Raw genomic sequence first — 17,814 nt, forward strand, 5'->3', positions numbered from 1 at the left:
ATACACTATGCTGTTGGGTATTAAGCCCCCCCCTACCCCCCACAAACACTTTTTTTTGCAAATAAATTAAAATTTGAAGAATTTTTCTTTTTAATTTCTGAAATCTGAAATGAGAAAAAATTGACCCCTCGCAATTTCTTTTTACCCACCCCCCTTTTTTCCCCAAAAAAAAATTCTTTCCCTCAAGATATGGTCATAATCTCAATTCAAATTTCCAATGGAGTTTGCAACCATAATTACTCATTTAAATTTACCATAGTGCTTACTTAATCTTTTTTATAATAGAATTTAAAATATGGTGTCAAATCTTTCATATGGATTTTTTGGTACAAAAAAAAGATGCAACATTTGCAGATATTTTTACTGGTCTTCATTATAAATATACATTTCTTTAAACATAATTTAAAAGCAGTGTAAGGGAGGTAATCAAAACGTTGTATTTGGATTACCTCCCTTCCACTGCTTTTAAATTGTCTTAATTGTTCATTAACCATTACTTTATACATAATTTAAAGCAGTGTAAGGGAGGTAATTCAAATGATGTATTTGAATTACCTCCCTTACACTGCTTTAAATTATGTTTTGTATTAAAGTATTTGTCCTTTAACCAGGACACCCCTGTTTTTCCCCCTTTTTTGCCCCTAATTCCTAAACGGTTTGAGCCATAACCCCCAAAGCAAATCCTAACCATCCCTTTGTGGTATAGAAACTTGTAGTATAATTTCAGAGAGATCCATACACCGTTCCACAAGTTATTGTCTGGAAACTAGAAAAATGCTTTTTTTTGGCCCCTTTTTCCTTAACTGTTGGTAGCATAACCCCCAAAATCAATCCCAACCTTCCTTTTGTGGTATTGAACCTTATGGTAAAATTTCATAGAGATCCATTCACTTAAACTAAAGTTATTGTGCGAAAACCAATGTGTCTTCGGACAACGACAACGACGCCAACGTCATACCAATATATATAAAAACTGGAAAAACCTAATATTTTAAAGCGTATTTATAGCTGTTGTGAACTTCACTGTAAATTAAGTGGACTTCAATAAAGGTTATCTGTCCAATAGGAAATCCATCGTACTGAATACTTGTAAGTTAAAAGTTTGAACCCAAATGAAACATCCTATATCGACATACATCATCTACATGATAAACATTTATGAATTGATCAGTACAAAACACACATCAAGAAAGATAACTCATTCAAGTTATATTTTTTATTTTCAACTTAATTCAAAACTCCTAACATCCAGTAATTGCAGTAACTATCCTTGTAATAAAAAATGAAGGGACTAGATATTCGTAATAAAACAGATCTGATGATGATTATATAAGATATGAGTATTGTCAGTTCAATAAAACATCTTGTCCTGTAATTGACAAATATGAAAATGTTTCACAAATGTATAAATTATAAATAATTACATATATATATATGTATAAATATGATTGATATTATTATATGAATATTACATGGTTCCATATAAGCACTACAGGATTGATATAAAATCTTTCAAATCCAGTTTACATTTACTAACAAGAAATAACATTATTATTGTTAAGTATCTGCCAACCTTTTATGTAGTAGGTAATTTACTCAATGTATTAAGCAATGCATAAGATAAACCAGAAGAAAATTTTCCATACAACCTTAATAATTATTATAAACAGCTTTAAGTACAATTTTCTTAAGAACAGACATTTCAAAATAGTTTTCAAGCATTGTTTTTTTCCACTTTTGATTATATCTTTGGAGACTAACAATGTTTTTTCTTGGTTTAGCTTTGGTGGAAACCTAAAAAAATATAATAAAAAAACAAAACTTTAGTATTAAACATTATTTACTGTTATTATTTACAGAATCAAATAAAGATTGTGAAAACAGTCTGTGTGAGTAAACACTTTTGCTTTGGTAATATATCCAAAATACCTATTATTTCTTTTGCAACTCTTGGCTACAGCAGAAATTATACCCAGAGGCAAATGCAAACTTTAGAAAAGAAAATAGTGCAATAATGTTTGTTTTTAGTGTGGCCTCTTCTACAAAATAAAATGGCAGGACAAAGATGATCTAAGGGTTACACTATAACAAAGATGATTCTAGTTTCATTGTAAATAGAGTTAATAATTGTAAAATATTTCCTTTCTCTATTGGAACTGTACACGTATACCTAACAACAAAATTATTTTCATTTACCTGTGTTTAAAGTTATTGCAAATGGCTGATATTTTTGTTCGAGCATATTGTTTTTCTTTAGTTGTGTAACATTTCATACCGATATAACATGTTACTTTTATTATTCTTCCCTTAGTTTATTTATTTTGTATTTACATTGTATCATAGGTCAAATTAATTTGTTCAGTGTATGTTCAATGGTGTTAATATGTCCATTGATTGAGTTAAGCTATTTCAGTTGATATTTTATAGTGTGTCTTTCTATGTTGTGATGTTACACTATTGTTTCAGAAAAAGGGTGAAGGTTTGGTACCATTAAAACGTTTAAACCCACTGCATTTGTTTGCACCTGTCCTAAGTCAGGAATCTGATGTTCAGTAGTTGTTGTTTGTTGATGTGGTTCATAAGTGTTTCTCGTTTCTAGTTTTTTATATAGATTAGACCGTTGGTTTTCCCGTTTGAATGGTTTTACACTAGTAATTTTTGGGGCCCTTTATAGCTTACTGTTCGGTGTGAGCCAAGGCTCTGTGTTGAAGACCGTACTGTGACCTATAATGGTTTACTTTTATAAATTTTGACTTGGATGGAGAGTTGTCTCATTGGCACTCATACCACATCTTCTTATATCTAATTAATAGACTTCCATATATATTAAGCAACAAATCTTTTGAAGTCCTGTTGTGTATGTGATTTTTATTACAAATCTATTTTTAGAGTTTGATACTCTCCTGTCCAAGTATGTTACTTTCATTATTGTCTATTGGTCGGTACAGGATTAATATAGGCTGGTGTTAAGGTCTAATATTCCATATTGACAATATGTCAAACATTCACAGCATGTTGGCAAAGGCTTCCTGTAACTTTTGCCAAGGATACAGAAATACACAGTCTGATTGGGGATAATAACTCAAGACACATGCCAGAGTATGCCTAGCTCTCTGCATATAAATAACCCTAACAACAACTCTAGCTGATGGAGTCTATGTTTGGCTGTACCTTGTATACATACAATAGATTGTCAGTCATTTCCTGTTTGATTGGGGAAATTACATCCAAAGAGGGTGTTGGAAAAATACCAAGCTCTCTCCATATAAAATAACCTGGGGAACAGCTCTTTGAAAAGGGATCATTAATAACAAGTTGAAAAATTAAATAGTATAAATTCTAGATTTGATCATTTCAGTCTGAAAAAAATGATACTTATCTTGTATGAGTACATTTAATAATAAACAAAAGGATATGTGAGGAATATGTCAATGATATAGCAACACTATGACACAAATAACCAAATCTAGTGGTTAACATATATTCTTCACTAATAGACATGCATCTATACAACATATCAAAATCTAAATCTGAAGGAGTCTAAAAATGTTGTACATGACTAGTTTATACAGTTTATAATACTTTTCTATGAAATGCAAATGTTCATTGATTTGGTAATGATTAACTTTAGTACTTTGGCTAATGTAAATTATTTTTCAAATGCTAGCTAGCTTATCAGCAAGATGTAGTATAAAACGATTACACAGAAAAGTAGAAAACATACAAAACATAATAAAAGTATTGAAAACAAAAACAACAAATATCACAGCATCTATACACACTGGCAATAATAAATGATTATAAAAACATGTAAAAGTGCCCCTGTAACAACTTATAAACACCCATATGATTGACTATCACTTTAATGTGCTACAACTGATATGTTAGTCCAATTACCATTATATATCATTAGTACATACTGGAAAACTGGAAAATAAATTCCAGGGTCAAATAAAGTTTTTAATAACTCTCTTAGGTACTTTATAAATACTAGGGGCACTGAATAGATAGAATACAATATTCTATATCTCACCAACAAAAACATAAAAGTCAGATCTAGTTAGATTGATATTACTTCTCCATAAAGCTCTTGTTTATGATACCTTTTTTTACTTTTAAAATCCTGATATACTCCCATCCCCCTAAAAAAAAACACCTTATGTCCGCATATCTCCTCACAATGATGACAATTTTTATCCTAAATTCCTGGCAAACCCAAAGTCAGCACTCCGTATATGTTTTAAATGAGTGATAATTTTGATACATGTGCCTGGAAAAATGATAAATAAAAAAATCTGTTGGTTGTGCAAAAACTATGAAGTTATCTCCCCTTATACAATTAAATAAATAAATAAATATAACTGAAGAACATTGCACTTGTAATAAACAATTCATAGCACCAAATACAAAGAACTTATACAAATCAAAACTCACTCAGACAACTTCAAAACTTTACAAAACTATTTAGACAGTTGCATAAGGATTCTTAATAATTAAAAAGAACTGTTGAAGTCATTCACTTTAACAGTGGCCTGCAGACAAACCACCCATGAAAATCTGTTCAAACCAGTAAATTTTTTGAATGAATATAACATGCAAATAAGCAGATTTTAGGAGATCCTGTAATTTCATATGATTCATTTCAAACATTCCACTGGCGGCAAAGTATGCATTCAATTTTCACTTACAGCATACAGTTCACATGTAAACTATTGAAAGTGATTTTAAGAAACAATGTTTCCTTAATTATACATTTGAATAACTTGAAACATGAATTGTATGACTAGTTTGAAAAGTTTGAAGATTTTCTTCAACAGAAAGAATAGTTTTTGAATATAAGGATTTTCTTAAACAGAAAATTGGAAAATTCAAAATAGCTTAGCGAGAAAAATGGATTTTTTTCCTATGTATACACAAACTGCATACTATGGGCAAAAGTTTTACTCTTTTTTAATCAACTAAATACATGGAAAATGCGAAGAATTCTTAGGACTGAAAAAAATTATATAATTGATTATGAATATATACTGAATTGAAAATAATTCATATTTTGCTAGGTTTTAAAAACCTATACATATTTATTTCAGAATTTATTGTAATCTCCACAATTTCACAACACACATGTATTGAAAGACAGGATATATATAATTAGAATTGATCATTAAATTATTTTTTACTTTAAGTATTTATATTTTATACAATATAAATAAGCATAAAGATAAATCAAGAACCTTATAGCTCTGAGGGAAAAGATGGCCTTTGTTTACATTGTAGTCTTCTACAAACATCTTCACCATGACAATATGTAGGACTCTAAACCGCGATGGTACTCGGAACCGCGATAGTCATGCTGAAGTGTGATGGTGGCATTGTGACGCTATCTTGTTGATAGCTACGACGAAGTGCGATGGACTAAATAAACTATATTTTCAATGCTTTTCATGTCTATGTAGAAGGCAGTTTGTTTGCTTTAGGTCAACGTTACATTGTGTTACTGTAGAAGCAGTTTTCGGGTTTTTGAGTTAATAAGGGGCTTATAAACTACAGGAAACGGAGAGTGATTGGTTGAATTAACTTCTGTAGCGGATCTTTTTTTTCGAAATCTACAAAAGGTTCTAGTTTAGAACGTTGCATTATTCTCTAAATACACACGGGTTCGTAAACAGACTCTCTGTATTATAATATTACTGTAAAAGAGGAACTCATGAGAAGAACCAGGTAAAAATAAAATGTTAAGGCAGAATTATGTTCCCATGCAGAAAATCAAAGAGGACGATTTCTCCATTAATATGCAACTGTAACTAAGGACATACATAGACAATAATGAATATTTTATATACTAACTATAAAACAATTAAATAATTGCACATCTGTAGATTTTAAACAAGACACCAGGCGTCATATAGACCATCGCACATCAGCGAACGGACCATCGCACTTCTGCGCAGACCATCGCACTTCAGTGTCCCCATCGCACCTCCAAGTCCTACACAAGATTTCCATGTATTTTTAATGTCTATCTAAATATTATCATTTTGAAATAAAAGTAAAACTGGCCTTAAATCCTTATTTGCAATTTAAGCGAACTAAATGGAGCTGGTCCCATTCTTTTTTAATGTTAGGTGTATAAGTGTGTATAAGTGTAATCTGCAACCATTCTAAGCTTCCAAAAGAGGAACAAGAAGAAACTGATTGTAAAAATAATAAATATAAAATATAGTGGAATAATTTGGGACAGAATTTCCAGCAGTTGGTATAGCATAATAAAAGTATGAATTATAATTATTCTAGCGGTTGTATTGCTTCAATATTTTAATACATTTTACATGAAAAAATACCTGTTAAAACATATCTATCTGATAACCAGAGAATTAATTTCACACTGAAACTATTGGAACCAGCAAAGGAAATAAAACATAATCTAATTTTACTAGTAAATCTAATTTGGAGCATCCTGTTGTCTAACATTTTATAAAATAAAGCACAAACTTTTATTGATGAAATTGCAGAATTTATAATTTACTGTGGAACAGAATAACAGATTAACTACCTTCAAATTTCTTGCAAAAGACATGCATTTTTGAATCATGCTTGTCAACAAGTCCTTTATCATGTGTTTTACCTCACTATTGGAGTAATATTTAGACCATTTTCTTTACATAATGCTTATTTGGTGGAATTAAAATCACATATATAAATCTGATATCATTTTGTCTGTTTAATGATTATTAAGTCCCAGTGGCGGATCCTGGGGGGGTTTCCCCCTTTTTTTTTGACGATCAATGCATTTTAATGGGGACATATAGTTGGAACCCCCCCCTTTTATAAATGGCTGGATCCGCCCCTGAGTCCAGAACCAGAGGAACCTTGGAACACTCAAGACATTGAAAGGGTAGTATAGTCAAAGACTACTTTCCAGTCATCTTTTCCTGAAAAGAATAGATATCTTAAAATCATGTAGAAAGCTAAATGATATTTTCATATCAATTCTCAACTCATCCTAACTTAACATTATAGCATTTTATCATAATGAATAGTAATTGCCTCTATATTCATAGTGAATTCTAGACGAGATTCACTTTGAACCTTAATACAACATGACAACAACTTCCTTCTTGATTTCTCTTGACTTAGTCATCATCATCACTACTTGACTGGTCCTTCTCAGGGATTTCTGTTTCTCCTTTTTCAACCAGTAATTGTGAAGGATTTGTCGATATACTGTAATCCATGTCACTCTCTGTTGGACTTACTACATTATTCACATAGTCAATGTGATTTATTGCTGCAGTGTATTCATATTTGGCAACATATCTGACCCATTTATCTGGGGGATTTGGATTTTCTACTGAGATTGACCTAATTTGAGTTTGTGATGCTGTACACGATGGCATAGTAAAGCGAACTTCAGCAGTTTGTTCAAATGTCTCTGGAATAACGTCATGAGTACTAAGCTCTAAGGAAAGTTTGAACAAATGATTTTTGTAAGCACCTGAAAGAAAAATTTATATATTTCTTATTAGTGCATAGTCAAGGTACCATATGAATTCCACTAAAACAATTCTTCAATTGCTCCTAATTATTGAAATGTAAAGTTACTTAAAAAGAAAAATTCAGATTTAAAAAGATTGATTGGTCAAAGTCAGAGCTCAAAAGTAGATAAGTCTTCCTATTTTGACTTCTGTAAGTCAAAATGTGTATATGTGATGAAATAAATGTTTGATTTGTTAGTGTCAGTTTCTGTTTTCAGCTAGTTTTTCATCAATAGAGGATTTTTTTTCTTCAGTTTGCCATCTTAATACTTAATCTTTGATCACAAATTATTTGACAAGATTTCACACATGATTATCAGAAATCTCTGAGGTGGAAAAGTAATAGAGTACAGTATTTTTCAAATGGTAAAATTAGTGTTTATTATGCACATCTTCGAACGTTCCTCATTTCTTTTTTCCAATTTTTCTTTGTGAACAATATATTTGTAGTATCATCTGGGCATTTGTCCCACTGTTTAACAACTTTTCACTTATTCACCATCACTATTAAAGTCAACTTTGGCTCATTAAAACAAGAGGTAATTCTTAAATTAAACACAACACAAAGTTGACCTAAGATGAATTTGTCTATGTTTGTATGTCCAATTTGTCATTTATAGCTCTTCATGTGTTTAGGTCTTCTACATCCTTGGCTTGCAAATTCCTGATGAAGATTAATCTAAAAAAGTGCTTTAGACGCAAAAAAATGATTAAAGTGTTTTTTTCATTGGGAAATCTAAACATGTTTTGAATTACTTGTTCTGAGGTCTGACTGTTTAACATCCAGCAACACATGTAACATACATATTCAGGACAATTACATAATGAGATAAGAATATACCTTGCTAGACTGACATGCTAAATCAGATTTTTAAATATACAGGCTCACAAGGTAACAGTCTGCAGGATGACATGTCACCCTAACAGGATAAATTAATCTGACTTAGCCATCCAGTCTTTGCTCTCACTCCTTAGTTCCAAAGGCTCGTTGAGGAACAGCAAATATCAATTTTAAAGTCCTTCTTATAACCCAGAAGAGTATCAAAACTAAAACCCTCCTGCAATCAATAAGGATTTATGTAGGCCAGTCCTGGGACTCACTATTTTAAGCCATGACAAGCCAAACAGTGGAAAGAAAAGCAAAATCCTTGACATTTTGGCCTTTATTCATTATTTAAGTCTCTATCATAAAATAGAGCAACAAAAGAAATCAAATCAAGCTAATAATATGAAATTATGATAATTGGACTGAGTTGATATAACATTGTACAATACTGATGCATCTTTGAACTCATCAGCTTAGCAAATGATGAGTCCAGACAATTGTTCATGAGTCCCAGGATTCATGAACTGGTCTTACTGAGAACCCTGAATCAAGACCAATGATTTTAAAGAAATAGCACTAATACACTGCTAATAATCTGTAAAACCATTGCAGAGACTTCAATGATTAGAAAATTCCTTTTCACATGTAAATATGCATGTTTTTGAAATTGCATAATACATGTACTAAAGAAGCCCTGACTGATTATGCAAATTTGAATACAACATTAGTCAAAAGCCTGTTAACAAGGTTGAGCAAACAAGAACTTCTATAAATCTAGTTAAAATCAAACTCATTATAGTCTACAAAACAGAACAAACAATTTTTTTACAACTGACAAGGAAATGTTCCTAATTACTGAAATGTTTATTACTGGTATATTACCATACTACCAAACTGTGTTGACCTATCATGCATAGTTACTAAGGAGAAGATCTAATCCAGAAAGCCTAATGTGGTCACTTGAGAGTAGCAATGAGGCAAAATATATATGAAATATGTCAGACAGTCATATACCTTTACACACTAAATATTTGAATTACCATGTATAGTTTTCCAGGAATATATCTAATCCTGAAACCGAAACTGACAGTTGGAGCATGAAAATGAAGTCCAGTCCATTACAGACAGACTTGTTCTTTTCACAACCAATTCACATACCAAAATTTGTTGACCAATATTATGTATAGTTAATGAGAATCAAAATGTTATGATGAAAAACTTAACCTGATCACTGGCGTGTGAAAATGAGGTCAAGGTTGTATCATAAATGTTGTGATCTAAATTTCAGACAGGCAGTACATTGCAAACAATTCTATAGACTAAAGAAAGTTAATCTTCTTCATCCAGTAACTAAAAAACATATTCATACGTGAATATCTAAACTATGAAAAAATGAGGTCAAAACCAGGTGATTCAAGCAAAAATAACATATACATATATACATATACACTTATCAAATATGTTTATTATTACTTGCACTGAGGTAATTTTATATGGGAGAGTGACCAAATCACAAAAAACATGTAGTGCATGCATTACTGAGGTATCAAATTTAGAAAGCGACTGGACATTGAGGGTATATTGGATAGTGAAAAAATTTAGCCTTGCAACAGGCCATCTCAGACCCCTCAAAAGAGTAGTTGCAAGAGTTGTTTTATGCACAGACAGCAAGGTATTGTTCCTACAAGGGACTGCAGAGGCATCAGATTTAAGGTCAGCAATTTTGACTAGACAAAGCTGCAAATTTATACATCTTGCATGGCCAAACAGATGCCACACTTTGGGGAGGGGTTTAACTGCTGTGAAGTTCCAAAGGTCTGGGTTAAAAACAATAAACTGTTGAAACAGAGATATGTCTCGCCTGTCAGCATAAAATTCAGTAAAAGACAATCTGATGGACAGCAAAATTGCTAATTAATTCAAAGTCGCTGGACCAACTAGTGGGCAGGGCCTCGAAATGGTTGACAAACTGAGATGTACAGACAGCAATGTAACTTTATAGAAAATATTGTTAACTATTGTAAGTAGTTCCTATGAAACTAAACATTGAAAATTGTTAATTAATTGAAAGTCACTGGACCATGACCTAGGGGCAGGGCCTTGAAATAGTCCTCAAACTGATAAGTACTGATAGTAATGCAACTTTTTAGAAAATATCATTGATCTAACACAAGTAGTTCCTATCAAACTGATTTAAGCAGAAAACTTAACATTGAAAAATGCTAATTTATTCAAAGTCTGGACAATGACCTAGGGGGCAGGGCCTCCACATAGTCGTCAAACTGATATGCACTGATAGCAATGCAACTTCATAAAAATATCATTGATCTATCACAAGTAGTTCCTATCAATCAAACTTAACATTAAAAATGCCTAATTAATTCAGTCACTGGACCATGGCCTAGGGGGCGGGGCCTCAAAATAGTCATCAAACTGATATGTACTGATAGCAATGCAACTTCATAAAAAATATCATTGATCTCTTACAAGTAGTTCCTATCAATCTAACTTAATCAGAAAACTTAACATTGAAAATGGCTAATTAATTCATAGTCACTAGACCATGGCCTAGGGGGCGGGGCCTCAAAATAGTAATCAAACTGATATGTACTGATAGCAATGCAACTTCATACAAAATAACATTGATCTATCACAAGTAGTTCCTATCAAACTAACTTAAGCAGAAAACTTAACAATTGTTGCTGCTGTTGCCGGAAAAGCAATCCCTATGTCTTGCTTTCCGCGACTTTTATCACAGACAAGACAAAAATTGTTACCATCTTTGGAAGAATTTGTTGAAAAATGACTAAGTTCTCAAGTGAGGAAAAATAGCAAATATAATTCCATATCAATTGCATTTTTAAATGTTCTTATAGTGAGGTCCTACACTTGTGTTTCAACTGTCATTGACCAAAGGACACAGGTCTCTAAAATTAGTTTTGCTTTATTGGCCAAAAAACAATTTGAGCATCAATTAATATAGATGTCATTATATGCTTATTGATTTAAAGATTGTCTTGAATTGTATAGATTGCCATACTTATATTAGTTGTAATTTATATTGAATATATCCAACAGTTCAGAAAATATACAAGCAGCAAGCTAGTCAACAAACTTAGGCTTGTGTTTTAAAGGATGTTCGCTACTCTGTTTCAAAATAACAAACTTTTAAAAAGACTGTTATGAATAGATAGTATATAAATAAAGGAACTAAAAAAGTACAAAAAGTTAAGGGTCCGTGTGCTTGTTTTCGAGATATAAGCCATTGAAAATTTGGCGGGAAATTATTCTCTCTAGATTTTTCATACATTTAACATTGGCACATTTTTCTTTCAAAAACTATGAAAAAATAACAAGGATTTTATAAGATTTTCAAATAGGCATTTTAAACTATATGTAATAAAATTATGGAAAGAAAAGTAAGGGTCAGTGGGCAAAATTTTTAATGGCACTACATGGATAAAACCAGAGGATTCTGAATATCTTGCAAAAATTCTAAAACAAAGAGTAGCGAACATCCTTAAGTTGTATTTTTCTATAAAAAGTGGTGTAATGGTATGAACAAAAGTTATAGAGAGAAGAAAACTACCAGTAATAGTTAAAAAATAGAATATATATTTACGTGTTTAACATGTTTAAGGGTTTAAAACATAGATGGCAATAGAAAGCACTTGGTGAAGTAAAATTAAGTGGTTGCAAATTTCCTCATTTATTGATTTTTCTCAAGAATGATGCTTTAATGAACAAAGAGAAAAGATCCCAGGTCAATAAAATAATAATTACTTAACCAAGTAAGCAATTCTCTTATTGACTCTAAAAATCTGTATGCATTGAATTTAAAAATGGCAACATTTATATGCTTATCAAGATTCTTTTTATTAAAGGCTATTCAAGGAAAAAATGTATGAGAGTTCTTGGACTGAACAACATTTATTTTTATACCCCACCACCCATAATTCTTATTTTTATTTGTAACAGAATTTTATTGGTTTTGAAAAAGGTACTGACAGAATCACTGACAGTTAGTTTAATTACCTTCACTTTTTTCTGGAAGTCTAGGTATCCTCCAAACAACAGCATGATATACATTCTCATACTTTGCAACACCAACATCAGTTTCCATAAGAGTTGGAGTCATTAATCCTTGAGCTATCATTGTCAATCTTTCCAGTCCTTTGATTTTCCCGGGTTTTCTCCATGCTGATTTTAAAGAGCCATACCCAAACCGTCTTTCATATCGAAATAAATATATCCATTGTTCTGGTATTGCAAATCTGACTTCAATATTTTCACATGGAAACTGACCATGCTTCTTACTGAAAGAATGATATCCAGTTACAAGGAGGTCACACCTAATTTCAAACTTTTTCTTTTTAACTTCTTGCGTTATTGTCAACTGAAGGGGCAACTCTTTATTTTCTCGCAGTCTGACACGATATCTCATTAATTCAAACCGACATGCATCTAAAGGATGAAATCTTATTGTTCCATCTTTTTCAAAAAGTTCTTTGTTCACTGTACAATGAAATTCAAGATCTTCTGGTCTGATCCATTCTTCAGTTTTGATAGGTAGAATGTCATGACGACCTACAACTTCATTACCATCCTTTCTTTTATCATTGATGCCTAATTCTGTTGCAGGCATTCCAGTGACAAAAGCTAAGAAAAATATCCTACATCTTACTTTCTGAGATAAAATTTTACCCTGCTTATCGAGAACAGTCTTATATTCATCCCAAACCTCAGCAGATACTTCATCCTTCACATAAGTCAATGTTTTTTCACGGCGAGCATCCATGTTCATCATTGTGTCTTCTATGAGACGAACAAATGTATTTATCTCCTCCTTTTTTAAAGAACCAAATTTCATCATTTCTGATACTTGTGGTGCATGGTCAAGTATCATAGTAGCTTTTGGTTTTTTGACAAATGAAGGTTTAATTCTATCAGGCCTTATCCCAACTCTTTCTTTGTAGAAGATATATTGTATTTTTACTGTGTGTATTTTGCCGTATTGGTCATAATGTTGCAATGTAGGTTCTGATATTGAATAGCAAGGTTGCAGTATAAGTTCTTGGAGAATTTCTGCACTTTTGTCATCACGAAATATTTGAAGAGTTGGACCTTCTTTTTGTTGAACCAATTTGACATAAACTTCCTTCCAGAAGCGATTTCCTGCTAAAGCCAACTTTTTCTTTGTTGGCTGCCTCAACATTAAATGCCATCCCTCTTTTTCTAGATCAGCCTTTGCATAAAATGGTGAAAGTGGTTCTAAATTTTCTTCTTCTGGAGAATTGATATCAGTAGATATATCACTACTTTTAAAAGAAGAATCTATTACTTTTGGTTCATTTGTTTCTTCATGAAGATCTTTGAATTCTGCAAAATTTTCTTCAGCGGGAGATTCCCTATCAAATGGATTTTCCCTAGGTGGCTGAGGTGACCTACTAGGTCTAGGAGGTGGTACAAGAGCAGGTACAGTCACTGTATTCAATATTTTTGATTCACTCATGATTGGTTTTATTTTCAATCTAAATGTGTCATCATCCTCTTCGTTGTCATCATCATCATCATCATCATCATCAAAATTTGTTGAATCAACAATCAAATCAACATCATTTACATCTCCATTTTCCACCTTATCACTGATTCCTGAGTCACGCTTATCAACAGCAGTACCAAATGGATCAAAATTTTCTAAATCCGTTGAAATTTTGGTCGTGTCAGAAACAACTGAATCCAAATCAGTAAAATTAGATAAATATTTGTCACAGTCTGATAGAAATTTATGTTTAGCTGAAGCAGGTTTTTCAAGATCTATAAAGGGATTTATTGTAGATTCATCACTTGTAGGATCAAAATCTGATCCATCCATCATTAGAAAAGGATTATTTAAAGACATTTTTCTACCTGGTATAGGAACATCTGATTGAGTTATCTGATCAGCAGCAAAGAAATCCTCTTCAAATGGATTGATACTTCCCTCGAGTTGTGCATTGTCCACATTTTCTGTAATATCACCCCAGATATTTCCTTTTGTAGGTATATCAGATGTGCTGAGCATATCAGAGAAAAAGTTATTGTCACTAAAAACATCTGCTGTTTGTTGTTGAGACGTTTCCTGTCCTGTATCACACAAGAAAGGATTTTTCAGTTCAGTCCCTTGAGATTCCAGTTCAGGAGGGACATCAACAGACAGCATTCTGAAGCCTAAATTATCATATTCTCGTGTAGCAAATGCTGAAGAATCAGGTTGTAACTCGGCGTCATCTTTACTATTTATATTTTCTATGTCTTTGTCCTCCAATAAAGAAGCAAAAGGATCTACATTTGTCTGAATATTAGATGGTGGGAAAGTTATATTGGTTGTTGCTATGGGAATTGAGGGAGGGGTCAATGGATCAAACAATTCAGGCATATAGGCAGGTTTATCTTTCCTAAATGAGCCAAGAGAAACATCTGTACCCTTCATTGTATCAAGTTGTAAAAATTCATCTACCATTGAACTCACAAAATCAGAAGGAATGTGTGTCACCTTGTCCTGACCTTCCCAGAATGCTGATTCAAAGCCCAATGGTGTGGATCGACAAGATGACATTTCACTGTGAGATTGGACATTACTACTGTATAACATATCTGAACCATCAAAACTACTACATAAGCTACTTCCTTGTTGAGACTGATCTGTCCCAAAGTCTTCTAATCCGAGTAGATCTTCATTCATGTAAGATGGCGGCACTTGATTATCCACAGTAGTATTTTGTTCATCTGTAGAAAGTCCAAGAAGATCAATATATCCAGTGTCAACAGAAACAGAAGTTTTGTCTAATCCAAGTAAATTTTCACTACTTGCTCTCAAACTGTTTGCTGGTGGTTTAGGTGTACCTCTTGGAGAAATATCTGGTGTTACTTTGAGATTTGAAACTTCTTGAGAGAAATTCAATAACTCAACTTCTGTTGTATTATCATCTGCCATTTTGTATTCTGTAAGATCAAGGTCTTCACCAGTTTCACGTTTAATAAGAGACATATTATCATTTGTTTCATCAACATTTAATTTGGATTTTTCAGCTTGTTCAATATCATCATCAAAACTAGCTGAGAGTTTATGAAGTGTACTTTGAGTCTGGAAGAGATTCTGCTTTATTCGGTCTTGCATTTGCTGGAATATTTTCCATTCTTCTGACTTCTTTTCACTTATTTTCTTTTCAATATCTTGATATTCTTCAGTTAATATTTCTTTTGAAGGTGACTTTGGTGATTTAGGAGGCTTAGATGATTTGAATGGTGAACTAAATGGTGATTTTGATCGCTTCTTTTTCATAAAACCAAATCCCTTTGAAGGACTTTTGTCTCGGACACGTAGCTTTCCTTTATCTTCTTTATGTTTGCTGATTTTTTCATCATCATTTCCATTAGGGGAGGTAACAACCAAATTAGATGATTCGTCAAATGATTCTGATGACATAGCTAAGTTAAAGTTCCCTAAAATTACAAAAAATAATAAATTAAAATCTTAATATAAAATAGAATATGTCTATCAGTTTTCATAAACTCTATCTTGAGGCATAATCTATTTGTCTTTTTTTTTTTTTATTACAAATGGTAATAGTATAAACAAACAGTAAAATTATTGCAATGCACAACAATTACATACTACAGAACAACAGTATATCTCTTTTTCAGTTATGCAGGACGCAAGATTATTGTTAATAAAAAGGGAGAGGGGGGGGGGGGGGGGGAAAGGGGGAGGAATGCACATGTTTCCACCACATGCTGTGCCTGTACCAAGTCAGGATATTTAGAACATGTGTTGTTCATTGTTTTTTGTCTTTGTTTAGTATGTCTATTTTTTGGAGGAGTTGGGTGTTTGGTGTGGTTTGTTGTACTATCCAATATATTTTTGGTAATTTGTGTTATCCTCTATATGTATTATCTAAGTTTTCAATCAACAACCATCTGAGCAAACTTTTGAGCTGAATTCATGATATCAAAGACCAATGAGTTTCTCAGTGCAATATAAAATGTAAAAACAATCTGCATGACAAATATCTCAACTGAAGTGAAAGTAAGGTTTGATTATATGTAATATGTAAACTGAACTACAAGACGTGATCTGTAGTTGCCTACATCTACGCCATTTGAACTCTGGGGTGTATTATCAGTTTTCTCATTGGCTATAATAACGCATCTCCTTATTTTTATATGTTCATCTTTCAGTATTTAATAGTGGTACAATTCAATTTACTATAGAACTTTTGACTAATTAAAAGCAAGGAGAGAAATCAATTGCACAATTTCTGTGTTTGAATTGTTGACTCCACACTACATCAAACAAGTTATGCCATCATGCAATTAATCCTGGCGTTCCTGTGATGACTTTCATTTAACCTTTGATTATAAAAACATCCTTGTTTTCTAATTTGCTGTCTTTGATACTGCACAACAATGAGCAATAAATTTCCATTATTGACAACAATGTTTAAGACAAGAAAACCAACAACTCTGTTTAACAAAACAGATAGAAATTTGCAAAAATCAATAAATGGATCAGAATCTCTTTTGTATCACAAAGTGTGAGATTTACAATAATAGGAAGACCAAAGAAAGGGTGGGATACATGACAGGCCACTTGCAATATTCCAGGCAATATAGTCAACGTTTTTTTGGTTTAAAAGTCTTAAGTTTAATAAAGATTGATTAAAGTAACATCATTTTATAGGATGAACAGACTCTTAACACCATTTAATTTTCTACACTGATGGAAAATCTACAGTCTTATTGATTTAAAAACTTTTTCATGAAAATTAATTTGAGTAAAGAAACTACAATGTAATTCTTTCAATTAAACATACAAGGCACAAATCATGCTGCTTAACTGATGTTTAAACTAATTCACATACAAAGGCTTGAACATATATCATAGAATGGATAGATGTTAATCCTCTTTAAATCTTATTCTTGACCGAAAGAAGATATGCGTATAATGCTGAGCTAAATATTTACCACTACATATAAATAAGGTAAGATTACTCAGGAAAACACCAAACCTTATTGAACAAGTTATTCAAACTCGGAGGAAAACCAGTTTTGAGTCTTTTAATTCTGTGGATAAAGTAGCAAAAGACTAAAAAGTATTTGGGTATAACACTGTCAATGATTGAAACTGAAAACCACCAATTTCCAAGATGCTAATATAACAGTATTTACAATAGCAATGGCACAATGTAATTACCTCTACAGAAAAACAACAAAAAGAAAACTTTCAACAGAAAAAATATAAATCTATAAAAATACTGAATGAAAGTGTATTAGACTTTAGATATGATTTAAAAGGGGATATGGTGTACATGTATATGCCTATGAGATAGTAACCCAACAACATAAAAGACCAAAAACAACATCTAGAGGTCAACCTATGGTCCTTTACAGTAGACAACAAATTGTTTATACCAC

The 17,814-nt window shown here is 32.1% G+C and overlaps 1 protein-coding gene across 3 annotated transcripts in view; it reads right to left on the reverse strand.

Moving 5' to 3' along the window:
- Positions 1-1,201: 1,201 nt before the first annotated feature.
- The window catches only part of LOC127739435 (protein stoned-B-like), a 56,476-nt gene continuing 39,863 nt past the window's right edge, over positions 1,202-17,814 (reverse strand). For all 3 annotated transcript variants that reach the window (XM_052251199.1, XM_052251200.1, XM_052251201.1), the window contains 2 exons: positions 12,394-15,843; positions 1,202-7,492 (listed from right to left, as the gene is read on the reverse strand). In XM_052251199.1, the coding sequence (XP_052107159.1) occupies positions 7,131-7,492; positions 12,394-15,826 (3,795 nt within the window). In that variant the 5' untranslated portion in view covers positions 15,827-15,843 and the 3' untranslated portion in view covers positions 1,202-7,130. The remainder of the gene's footprint in view (positions 7,493-12,393; positions 15,844-17,814) is intronic.

Source organism: Mytilus californianus, unplaced genomic scaffold, assembly GCF_021869535.1.
Source record: "Mytilus californianus isolate M0D057914Y unplaced genomic scaffold, xbMytCali1.0.p SCAF_4, whole genome shotgun sequence".
Classification (NCBI taxonomy): domain Eukaryota; kingdom Metazoa; phylum Mollusca; class Bivalvia; order Mytilida; family Mytilidae; genus Mytilus; species Mytilus californianus.